The sequence below is a fragment of the Aquarana catesbeiana genome, linkage group LG12, assembly GCF_042186555.1.
Source record: "Aquarana catesbeiana isolate 2022-GZ linkage group LG12, ASM4218655v1, whole genome shotgun sequence".
Classification (NCBI taxonomy): Eukaryota; Metazoa; Chordata; class Amphibia; order Anura; family Ranidae; genus Aquarana; species Aquarana catesbeiana.
The window spans coordinates 137,049,420-137,062,807 of NC_133335.1; the positions used below are offsets into that span (position 1 = coordinate 137,049,420).

A 13,388-nucleotide genomic window follows, 5' to 3' on the forward strand; every position below is an offset into this window, starting at 1 on the left:
TCTAAGCTCTCCCTCTGCGTCCACCAGCCTGGAGTGAGGTGCCTTGCGGGCTTACCCTATGGCCGCAGCAAATGAGCCACACATGGTAGCCTTGAAGGTATCAGAGACCACAGGGATGGGTGCACTCTGTGTATTGGTGGCCCAATAGGAGTTCAGATCTGCCGTTCCCCGATCTGTGACAGCCTGGTCCACCAGTCAAAGCAGGCTCAACCCAAAAGGAGGGTGACACTCCCAAAGCTAGGTCCACCAACAGTGGTGAGTGATCAGACACTGCCCTAGGAAGGTATCTGACATTACTCATCATGCTGAGTAAATCGGAGGACAATAAACATAGATCAATACGGGATAGTGTACCATAAGAGTCAGATTGACAGAAATATTCCCTCCCATCCGCATGTTTCCATCTCCAGGCCTCTACTAGGTCATATTGGGTCAGATAAGTGCCTAAAGGAGTGGGGGGTATAGTAGAGCATTGAAATCTGTCAAGAGAGTTGTCATGGACCATGTTATAATCTCCAGCTATCAATAAAGGGCCTTCTGCAATTTCCAGGATGGAAGTAAGTACACGATCAAAGAATTCTTTAGTAAAGGGTGGTGGGGCATACAGGCTAGTCACTGTGTATGGTTTACCAAGGAGTTCTAACACAATTACGTAGCAGCCACCGGAATCTAGCTTATTATGCTTAATAGTAACGGGGCTAATTTAGCTAGAAAAGAGATGTGCCCGGGAGTATGTGGAGGGTAGGGCGTCGTAGGCTATTTTCGCCCTCTTTAGCGCCAGGTCTTCAAACATCAATGAACGTTTGACTTTAGAGTTCAGCCCCCTAACATTCCATGAAACTATACGTAGTTTAGACATTACCATGCAATGTATACCATAGGGAAGAATATTTTCTGTGTTGTAGTGAGGTTAACCAGGCTTTATAAACCTGCAACCCCAACCTAGCATGAGTCGCTGATAACAATACATAGATAAGAAGGTACAGTATTTCTCTTAAAACTGTAGACTGGATATCATGATGATCGATCCTGGGAAAAAAAGACAAAAAGTAAAGATAAAAATAGAAAAGGGAGGAGCATGACCCAAAAACAAGGGAAACAAGTAGAACGGCCCTATCCCTCCCGGCCCCCAATCCCCAAAACTTGGGGGCTTTGATCCCAGAAACAGAACTGCAAAACATGGAGGACATGGTATAGTCCCATATCCAACAAACCGTGGTGGGCGGCGATAGAGTTCGCAACAGTTAGGCTACATCTGTGCCTGCACATTGAATTATGGTAGATGACCTGGGCCCTACAGGGATGTGTCAGTTATCTCAGTAGGACAACATCAAGGAGATTAAAGGATATGCGGCCCTTTGTGCGGGCGGCCCTGAGAACCGCTTCCCTGTCCCTGAAGTTTGATCAGCATAGCGCATGGGGGTGCCCCAATAGGTAAAGCGAGCAGGGGAACTCTATGCGCTCGTTCTATGGCGAATAGTGGAGAGAAGGTGGAGGCGCCAAAAGTAGATGTTGACCACTGCTCCATGAAAGCCTCAGGGGCCGTACCTTCGGAACCCTCCGGAAAGCCCAAAAAACGCAGATTATTATGCCTCCGGCGGTCCTCCATGTCTGTTGGCTTATCGATGGTATAGTCTTCTGGGGGTTGGTGTAATTCTCTTACAGAGGCCTGCAAAGGGCGTGTATCATCCTCAAATCCCCTATGCGTTGTTCTGCATTGGTCACTTTATGGCGGAGATTATGCACATCTTGTTTCAGAAAGGACAGATATGATCTGATAGAGTCTATCTGAGTGCTGGGGGAAGCATGGCTGTGCTGAATAGCCTCCATGATCTGTGTCAGCGTGGGTTCTGCAGGGCCTGTGTCCGCATGGTCAGCGCTGGGGGAGAGAGGTGTTGTGTCCTCAGGCTGTGAAGCGGGGGGGTTTTGTGACTCACCCTTCCCTGGTTTGTGTTGCGCTACCATGGTTGAAGAGGAGGGGTTGCTTTGATCCCTTCCATGATGCTGGCCGGCGCCATTTTGTTGCGGCTCACATGGAGAGAGCAGCGGCAGGAATTCTGCGATATCCTCCAGCGAGGGGCCATATTTCACCATCCTCAGGTGTTCCCGGTGGTCTCAGGAGGGTAAGAAGGCTGGTGAGTTCCCACAGGGGCGATCGGGTCAGCAGGATCAGGCTAGGATCAGAGCGGGACAGACGGAGCTCAGGCAAACTGCTTCCTCACATCCCGGTAGTCAGCCACGCTCCTCATCGGATGGTAATTTAACAGGTGAGGAAGCCAGAGCTAGTGCTGTGAATTGTCTGTCATGCGGTTGCGGAAGCAGAGGAATACTTCTATGGAAGCTGCAGTTGGCAATCTGACAGGTTGGATAACTCTGGTGGCAGTGTAGGGAGGTAGCCAGGTGCAGAGGGGACAAGGAGATCAGGGCTGCTTGTGGACATTGTAGCAGGGTGGAGCAAGATGGCCACTACACGTGGCTCTGGAGCTGGGACTAGGGCTGCGGTTTCAACTTGTGTCACAGATTAATATTGCTATTCGCTACTAGGGGTCGTGGCCTGGCCGGCTAAAGTGCTCTGGCTTCCATGGGTGGCTTATCAATCGTAGAGGAGACAGGTGAGCGTCGGGGTGTAGCAAGATGGCCGCCGCTCACAGGGCCAGATCTGATATTCCTCCTGCAGGCCACTGTGAAGGAGTGTCACTGAGTGCTGAAGGCAGTGGTTAGCATGTGGATGGGCTCCGGTGACTGTGCAGAGGAAGAGCTAAGTGCAGGGTGATCTGTGAGGCTAGGAGTGAGCACTGATGCCTCGGCCGGGTGGAGCAAGATGGCCGCCGCTCCTGGAGCTAGGCCGGAGCCACGGTCTGTCTCCCAGGTGGCCGCAGACATGGAGAAACGCTGCGATATCGTCCTCGAGTGGCGCGTCGGCTGTCTTGTGAGCCCTGGGTGCTGTGTAGGGAGCAAGATGGGTCTACTGGAGGATGGATGCCAAGAATATGTATCAGGATAGCAGGAGCTTTACAACAACAGGTCCTATTCAGACCACAGTCAAGCCATGCCCCTACTGCCTCATATTTAAGTGATTAGAGAGACGGAAAGAAACAAAAATTAAGAAATTAAGAAAAATTAAGAAATGTTATTTTACTCCTGATCTAAAAACAAATAAAATATTCAGTAAAATACTTTACACTAAAAAAAAAATCGGTAAGCCTTTATGACTAAACCTGGCATTAGTTGGTCCATGTATAGGGACACCTGATGTGGGTAGACACCTGGTGTAGGTAGATAGGGCATGAAACACAACTAAATTTTTCCAAGGGATCTAACATATGGGAGTCAAAGTAGTTATAAAACCTTAAAGTAGATGTAAACCCACCGATCGCCCTGTATAAACGAAAGGCACATTATAAACTATCCATATGTATAAACATGATGCATGTGTCCTTACCCTTGCAATCTCACTCCCTTCAGCTGTAGGAGCCCCGTAAAATGCTGGAATCAAGGGGCGGGTCTCTTTGCTGGTGCTCTGGGGGTGGAGTCATGATGTCACACGACTCCCCGCCCACCACTACATTCCCCCTCGCCAGGCAGCATTACGAGGCCATCGTTCATGCCTGGAGAATGAAAAGTGTACGCAGTTCAGCCCAGACTACGTGCACAGCACAAGCAGAGCGTGCTCACGGCCCCCATTCAATGTGCACATGTCACAACTAATCGACGCCGGTGGAGGATTACTGGCCAGTCGCTTTGATCTCACACCAATCCTGAGAGAGCTCTGTTCATGCTGGTGCATATGTCCTTCTTCATAGGCTTTATGTCATCAAGAGCATACATTTTCTGTGATGTAAACATATTTAAGCATTAATACAATAGTATAATCACATTAGAGATCGTTTTTGAACAGAAATAGGATGATCATTGAACATAATAAACAATGACAAAAAGAATGACAGTATACTCAGATGGCTGAGCTGTTCACTACCCAGGACAGGGGGACGGCAGTGTGGAAAATGCCTGTACAGGTGTTGGCTTGCGGTGCAAAATTAAGGATGTGTGGCTGAGATGGTAAGCCAAGGTGAGGAAAGACGAGGGCTGGACAGACCCACAATGGTTGCAAGAACTCCCACTGATGGAAGTGACTACTCCACTCAGTATATGGCCGGCCAGCAAAAACAAAGTAAGACTTGTAACTTCCTGTCTGCATAAAGACAGAGAGACAGATGATGGTAGTGAGTGTAGGGATCTGAGTTACAGATTAGTATTCATAGGCGTGCACAGCCTATTGCATTATGGTGTGCACCCCAAAGCTCAAACACACATACGTGTATATATATAATATGATACACACATTATATTGTCAAAAGTATTGGGACACCTGCCTTTACACACATGTAGGGTTCAATATTGAGTTGGCCCACCCTTTGCAGCTATAACAGCTTCACCTCTTTTGGGAAGGCTGTCCACAAAGTTTAGGAGTGTGTCTATGGGAATGTTTGACCATTCTTCCAGAAGCGCATTTGTGAGGTCAGGCACTGATGTTGGACGAGAAGGTCTGGCTCGCAGTCTCCACTCTAATTCATCCTAAAGGTGTTCTATCAGGTTGAGGTCAGGACTCTGTGCAGGCCAGTCAAGTTCCTCCACCCCAAACTCACTCATCCATGTCTTTATTTGTGCACTGGTTTAAATCATTTGGGGGAGGGGATTATGGTGTGGGGTTGTTTTTCAGGGGCTGGGCTTGGCCCCTTAGTTTTGCACAATTTCATGCTCCCAACTTTGTGGGAGGAGTTTGGGGACTGCCCCTTCCTGTCCCAACATGACTGCGCACCAGAGCACAAAGCAACGTCCATAAAGACATGGACTTAGGAAGGGTGGTGGAAATTTAACTTCAAGTGCAATAATTTACATTATAATAGTAACTAAAACATATAACATTAAGTGTAACAATTTAAAAAACAAAAATTCCAAAGTATAATGGTGTGAACCTCGCAGCTAAAAAGTCGTTGCACTTGAAGTTAATTTGTATTGCAATTATCCATAGAGGCGTTTCCGTCATCCCTGCTAAGTTTCTATTATGTCTTGTTTTCAAACTGATGTGTATTATATATAAAGTTGCATATCACAGAGACCAGTATTATGGCAGCACTGATAGGCAGCACCAATAGGCCGCACTGTTGGGCACTGATCGCCACTGATTGGCAGCACTGATGGCCACTGATTGGCAGCACAGATGACCACTGATTGGCACTGATAGGCAGCGCTGATGGGCACTGATTGGCAGCACTGGGCACAGATTGTCAGCACAGATTTGCACTGATTGGCAGCACTGATGGACACTGGCAGCAATGATTGTCAGCACAGCTTGGCAGCACTGATTGTCAGCACAGAGTGGCACCGATTGTCAGCAGAGTGGCAGAACTGATTGTCAGCACAGATTGGCACCGATTGGCAGCACAGAGTAGCACTGATTGGCAGTGATTGTCAGCACAGAGTGGCACCGATTGTCAGCACAGAGTGGCACTGATTGGCAGTGTCAGCACAGATTGGCACCAATTGGCAGCACAGATTGGCAGTGATTGTCAGCACAGAGTGGCTCCGATTGGCAGCACAGAGTGGCACCGATTGTCAGCACAAAGTGGCACTGATTGGCAGAGCTGATTGTCAGTGTCAGCACAGAGTGGCACTGATTGGCAGCACAGATTGGCAGAACTGATTGTCAGTGTCAGCACAGATTGGCACTGAATGGCAGTACAGGTTGGCAGAACTGGTTGTCAGTGTCAGCACAGATTGGAACCGATTGGCAGTACAGATTGGCAGTGATTGTCAGCACAGAGTGGCTCCGATTGGCAGCACAGAGTGGCACCGATTGTCAGCACAAAGTGGCACTGATTGGCAGAGCTGATTGTCAGTGTCAGCACAGAGTGGCACTGATTGGCAGCACAGATTGGCAGAACTGATTGTCAGTGTCAGCACAGATTGGCACTGAATGGCAGTACAGGTTGGCAGAACTGGTTGTCAGTGTCAGCACAGATTGGAACCGATTGGCAGTACAGAGTGGCACTGATTGTCAGCACAGATTGGCACCGATTGTCAGCACAGAATGGCAGTGATTGGCAGCACAGATTGGCAGAACTTATTGTCAGTGTCAGCACAGATTGGCACTGATTGTCAGCACAGAGTGGCACTGATTGGGGAGAGGTAGTGAGGCTTGCTAGAGCCGTTGTGTGTGACACTGTCATGTAATGGGAGAAAGACCAGCTGTCACAACTCAGCCGCGATGTCGGGGGTGGGCGGGACCGAGGAGCTAACAACCACCAGCCAATAATTCGGCTGCTTAAGAAAGAGGCGGAGCGACATAAAGCAGCCCGCCCAGACCCCTTCCCATTGGCTGGTGTTTGATAGCTGTTCGGCCCGCCCACCCCCGAAATCACAGCTCAGTTTTGACAGATGGCCTTTCTCTCTGCAAGCAGTGACATTACCGCACTGTCAGTTCACACACTCAGCGCAGTGGCTCTGGCAAGTTTCACAATCTGCTGCCTGGGCTACCTGGCAGCGCAAGCTACCTACTGTTTAATGCAACATTTTGGGGCAGATCTTTGGAGACAGTTTGGAGTGATTAGGGTGTGCCCAGGCACACCCGGCACACCCCATGGGCACGCCTATGTTAGTAGTATAAACAAGTTTGCAAAAGTAGTTACACTTAAAACTCACCACATCTGAGAGTATGTGTAGGTCACTGGGTCCCAGCACCAACAGTGTGAGTACTGCTGGTGACCGAATGTTTAAGGCTATTGCAAACAGCTGAATGCAGGTTGCTCTAAGCAACCAAATCAGCTGTGGCCGATGAGGCAGATCGTTGCGCTAGAGGGCTGCAACGATCTGCCTCAGAGTTCTCTGGCAGAGCGGCACAGGCCGCCCACAAAGGAAGGGGCGGAGCTGCGTCGCCCCGTCACCGACGCGCGTGTAGCCCGCCCCTCTGTGCTCCACAGTGGAACGCAAACAGGAAGGAGCGCAGCCCGAAGGCTGGGCTCCTAAGGGCAAAGGGACCCCAAACCACCGCCACTAAAGCAGGGATCAGAATCTCCCGCGCGCCGGGCAAACAAGTGGGATGGCCAACCCAAGCATCCCACAGCAATGTAATGATAAAAAAAATATATCGTAGACATTGGCAACCAGGTAGGTGCCGTCAGGAGGAAGAAATGCGCCACCTAGTGGTGAGGAGTGATCAGCCCAAGCCCGGGAGTCAGTATAATAGTACATTACCATTTTTTCGAGGAAATATCTAGAACAGCAAAAACAACAATTAATAATGTGCAAAACAACGCTGCACTCTACATATCTTAATCAAAATACAGAGATGGTTTTAAAAGGGAATATGAAAAATCGCATTGGACATGATATATGCACAGGCATGAAGTGGATCGGTGAAGCTACCTAGTAAGATGGGGCATACAGAGGATGTTCTCTGTGCTCTACATATCTCAATCCCATATAGAGATAACCAAAAAGGAACATGAAAAATCGCATAAGAAATCGCATCAAACACAATACATACACTGATGTAAAATTATTCTTCTGATGACACCCAGTGGGAGGTGTGAAACATGTCAAGCTAAGGATAATCTGTGAAGGCTGTTTGGATGCCAAGGCGGCAATTTTGCACATTTTTAAAGATTCTGATGTAAGTGTAATGATTTTAAATCTTTTAATAAATCTTGCAGTATTAGGCCCCTTTCACACAATCGGACCGTTCAGGTCCGCCTGTCAGTTTTGGCGGCGGACCTGAATGGGCGCTCCATGCTAGCCTATGGAGCGACGGATGTCAGCGGAGACATGTCCACTGACATCCGACCCGGTCCGATCCGCAAAAAGCAGACGGATGGCCCTACGTCCGGATCCGGACATGCTGTGCGTTTTCATCCGATCCCTCCATAGGCAGCAGCAGCGCCTAACAAGCCCCTCCCCGCTCAGTGAGCAGATAGGGACCTGTCATCCGCCGGCTCAGCGGAGATCAACGGAGAGATCTCCTGCTGAGCCGGCGGACCGAGGCGGACTCCGTGGAAGCGGAGTCCGCTTCGTGTGAAAGGGGCCTAACACTATATGTCCTCTTTTCTTCACTTGCCCAAACTTTACTATCCCGACCGTCTTTGACTGAGTAAAGTGTGTAGGACTTACATCATGTGGTGGAGAAGAGGAGATCCCATGATCAATCTACATATTCGCTGGACAGGAGGCACCATCTTGATATATACAGGCACATTTTTCATCTTTATCTGGTGAGTGGGGACACAGGAGGGGAGCACAGGAAGTCACCAAGATTATATTAACGTGTCATCAGCCCTGTACCCTATACTTGATGAACATTGATTGCACTTTATTTTGCACATCTGTTGAACTTTATTGATTGCACTTTTTTTTGCACTATATTGGCACTTTATCATACATTATGTTATATGACACATATTTGATGTGGGTATATGTATATTAATGGTTTAGAGAGGCAGCACTGAGTATAAATTCCTTTTTTGTCACTTTTTGGGGTACTTACCTTGCACTACAGCGGCAGCCCTATTACATATGTACATATATATGTATGTGTAAACATACATATATATATATATATATATATATATATATATATATATATATATATATATATATATATATATATATATATAGCATTTATTCATTATTTTTTATTTTTCCACGGCGCGGGTTTAATCTTAAAAATTTTTTTTACAGATGTAAAAGGGACTGGCAAAGCTGACCTATTGTGGTGGGGCATGCAGGGGAAATACAGTGTCAGTACTCGAAAGAACTGCGTCTGATTAGAGATCCAATTCGCACACCCCTGATTGAAAGCCCTCCAAAATGGGCTTAAAGTTGAAAGCCTCATTGAGGCCTGGGGGTGCAGAGGCATTGAGGTGGAATATCCACATCAGTTCGCTCTGTAAAAGTGCTTTTTTGAAGTCACCCCCTCTAGGGCTCATAGGGATGTGGTCAAAGGCTAAAAAACGCACTTTAGGAGTGCTATCAATGTGCACTGTGCGGCAGTGTCGGCCAATGGGGGGATCCGGATCCTTTTTATTAATGCTCACAATATGTCGATAAATTAGTTGCCAAAAAGGTAATTTGGTTTTGCCTACAAGTACATTCACACTGCATTAGGTAAACTACCCCTGCAGTGCAACAATTTACAAAGTTTTTGGATCTAAATGACTCTCTATTGGGCACTACCACGGCCTTATTTACATCCATATATTGGCAGTAATTGCAATTACCGCATCTACATGTGCCTGTTAGTGTGCTATGGTCATGTGTGTTAGCCTTGAACTCACTATGGACCAATTTATCTCGTAAAGAGGGGGCTTTTCGATAGGTAATGAGGGGTTGTTTTGACACATAAGGTGCCAAGGTGGTGTCCATACTTAATAGATGCCAGTATTTTTGTAAAATATCTCTAATTTGTTGATGTTGTTGGCAGTATCTGGTAATGACACGTGTAGGAGGAGTTTCACAGATCGGTCTTTTTGAAAAGAGGAGATCCCTCCTGCATTTATCCCTTGCCTTTTTGTATGCTTTTTTGAGGATGCTATTGGAGTATCCCCGAGCACGTAATCTCTGTCTAAGTGTGGCAGCTTCTTGATCAAAAAGGGCATCGCTAGAACAGTTACGCCTAGCCCTAATGTATTGGGCAAAAGGAATAGATGTCAACAACAGTACGGGATGGAAACTGGACGCTGCCAGAATCGTATTTCTCGCCATAGATTTTCTAAAAAGTTCACTTTGGAAAGAGCCATCACTGTCTTTTGTAATAGTCAAATCCAAAAAGAAAATTTTAGACAGATCAAAAGTCAATGTAAATTGAAGATTGAAAGTATTATTAAAATTCAAGTGTTCCAAAAATGTCAACAGAAGTGTAGTTGGACCATCCCATATCAGCATGACATCATCTATGTAGTAATACCATGTTACCACATGCCTGGTATAACTGGCTGCCTGGGTATCCATGAATAGTAGTCATTCCCACTCCCCCAGGTACAGATTGGCTTATGCCGGTGCACAACAAGTGCCCATGGCAACGCCCTGTACCTGGAGGTAGTGGGAAGCATTGAATGAGAAAAAATTATGCTTTAGAATAAACTTCAAAGCTGCCACAACGAAATCAACCGATTGATCAGTGTGTTTACTTGAACTTGACAAAATGTGACGAATTACTGAAAGGCCACGATCATGTGGAATGGAACTGTATAGGGCCTCCACGTCGATGGCGACCAAAAAGGTGTCACCATCGACATGGAGGCCATCCAAAATTTGAAGTAAGTGAGTAGTTTCTCTGATATAAGATGGTAATACCTCAACCAGTGGTTGGAGCAACCTGTCAATGTATCTACTCAAATTGTCACTGCCCCTGCCAGATACGATAGGTCTACCTGGGTGTCTGTGAACATTCTTATGCACTTTAGGAAGCACGTAAAAAGGTGCCTCACGTGGGAACGGTGTTCTCACAAATTCCCAGGTATTTCTATTAATGATATGTTGATTATACGCCTGATCTACCAGTACATAGAATTCCTGTGTATAACCATCAAATAAAGATCTAAGTATACGTTTATACCACTGTGAATTATCTAAGCTATCTTGGCACATGTTAACATAATCTGCATTGTTCTGGATAACAATATTGCCACCTTTGTCGGCCGGCTTTATGGTTATGACAGAGTTGTTCTTTAATGATTGCAGTGCTAATTGTTCCTTATATGTGAGATTTTTATGTCCACGAGATGAGTATTTTAAACCCCGTATGTCCTTGGAAACTAGTTTCAGGAATGTTGCAGCATTGGGATTTGTACTAGGTGGAGGATAAAAACTTGACTTTTTTTTCAAAGAGACATTTTTGGTTTTAGGTGGAGAAGGTGTCAAAGTAGAAGTGGTACCTTCTACCTCAGCCAATAGGCTTTCAAGATCTATGGAAGCTATGAGCTCGGTTGGCTCATTTTCATCCAATAAGTTGATGAGATTTTGGAGGGCCATAGCTTCAATGGAGGTATGGAGTAAGCAATCAGTTCAATTTGTTTTTGTGTAAAGGCACTTCAACAAAAGTTTACGAATAAACAAATGTATGTCTTCGATGACCTCAAACTTGTCAATGTGTGTTACAGGACAGAAAGTTAAACCTTTTTCCAAAACTTAAATTTCATCGGTGGATAAGGTGTGATCAGAGAGATTGATAATATTTAATGATTGTGAGGTGATGGGAATTTCTTCTTGGATTTGTGAGAGTGAGTGTTTGTACTTTCTTGGTGCTTTTTGTTTTGTGCCCACAAGCGGTCTAAAAAATCGCTTTAATGCGATGTTGCTGGAAGTGAATTTGATCTGGGAGTGTTAGATTGGTGTGAGACATTGCTATGAGTATGAGAAATTTTAGCTTTGTGTATGGAATTGGAACGTTCTCGAACCTGTGAGGTTGAGGAATCATCAGTGTCAAAGACGACATCGCCCGAAATATTTCTTGGACAACCACGTTTCTGGCGTCTACGTCCATTAGCTTGAGCTAATACAGGTTGGGAAATATTGGGAAAACTGGTAGTAGTGGATGTTTTTGCTCAGGTTGGGGGACTATAGATTTGGGATGAGACATCCGATGTCCATTGAGCCATCTATAGGCTAGTTCCTCTTAAAAAAATTTTTTGTCCCTAAAAATCTTTTTATCGTTTTAAATCAGAATATCCTTGTTAAATTTATCAAATCTCTCTCTCTGAGTTGGGCTTCTAACTGATCATACAAAAGGTGTGTTTTAAATGTAGTAAGTTGGAGATTGATGGTGTCAATTTTAGTATCAAGCTCTGTGATTTTCCTGCAATATTTCTGAATTAATAGATTAATGAGGTGAGCTGAACATTGTTTGAGTACTTTTTCCCAGGCGATTGAACTCCGGATCAATCCTCTCAAAAGAGGGGAAAATTTGAACCCGGAGTCCAAATGGGTTGATATCATTCTTTAGATAATCCTCAAATGATTTTATATGCCAAAAAAGTGAGGCCTTCTTTTGTACTGTGTGTGTTAAATTTAAAAAAGTAAACCTGAGCTCAGATTCAATGAGTTTTTTAGTATAACTCCTTAGCTGTCTTACTCATCAAATTGTCCCATTCCTCCCCTAGATATGCTGTCATGACAGCGACACAACACACTGGCCAGCGACTGCCAGTTAGTTAATAGGCAATCCATAGATAATGAGGAAGAGAGGATCATATCAAATTTACAGTATGTTTGGATCTTAAGGAGGTCTTGATCGTGGCAGTTACTATGCATTTTTAAAGCTGTTGTTGTTTTGTTGAGAAAAAACATTTCCCTCTGGGTGTTCAATGTACATTGCAAGGATTTTAACAAATTTCGTTGCAGATTACTACCTTTTGTTATTCTGAAGAAATCACTGTGTGTTTATCTGCGTCCATGCAAGTAAATCTAATGGGAGTGGTTTCATAATTATCAACCAGCTGCTGCACCTGCGGGGCTCTAATGAGGAAAATTGCAGGGTCTGCATCCCTTTAAACATGATTTCCTACTGGGAGTATCTCATCAAAAATGACATTCTTGTTGCAGGGGATGCCTGAAATCTGACTTGTATCTTAGTGCAGACTTCTGGGAAAATCAGTGAGCCAATCACACAAGCAGGAAATTATGTTTCTGGGAGGCATTCTGTATACATTCTGTGTACAGAACACCTCCAGGTAGCCATATTGCATTGTATATACAGAAAATTACAGTGCTGCAGGGAAAAGGGAAAGGTAATTTCTAATAACATTCAATTATAATATGACTTGTGTCGCAATTGTATATGCTATATTATTACTTTCTTTTTTTATTTGCTATTTTTTTCCCCACTAAAGTACATGGGGTCCAACAATAGCTAGGATTCAGAGATATGGAGTAAAGTATTGACAAGCTTCTGATGGTTTCGTTTTGTTCCTTTAGGGTTACCGGAGACTAAGTTTTGATATCAGCGCTCATAGACAGGTCCGCAAAGAGGTAAAGGATCGCTGGAGGGTTCTTTTGGAAAACTTAGGTAAGCAAATCTATGCTTCCAAAAGTATGTATTCTTCTGTTCTGAAATTGTTTGTTATAATGAAGTGTATCTGTCATCCTACACATAGTGGACATTCTCTGCTAAAGTGAACCTAACAAGCTTCACTGCAATGAGTTTCATTGCCCAGGAACTAGAAAGCACCAGAAGTTAGTGCAGTCCTTCCCTTCTCAGCCACTGTGCCCATGACACTGACAGGCACATGGCTGAGGAGTTTGTACTAGGGTTAGGTGGAGCCTGATGGAGTACTGAGCGACTAGCTCCCCATCAGGTCCACCTGGCTTGTTGATGGCAGCACTGTAGTGGCTGGATC

The 13,388-nt window shown here is 45.3% G+C and overlaps 1 protein-coding gene across 2 annotated transcripts in view; it reads left to right on the top strand.

Annotated features, from left to right (window-relative positions):
• Nucleotides 1–13,388, top strand: part of LOC141114573 (melanoregulin-like) — a 243,768-nt gene that overhangs the window by 46,463 nt on the left and 183,917 nt on the right. For both annotated transcript variants that reach the window (XM_073608358.1, XM_073608359.1), the window contains exon 3: nucleotides 12,967–13,057. In XM_073608358.1, the coding sequence (XP_073464459.1) occupies nucleotides 12,967–13,057 (91 nt within the window). The remainder of the gene's footprint in view (nucleotides 1–12,966; nucleotides 13,058–13,388) is intronic.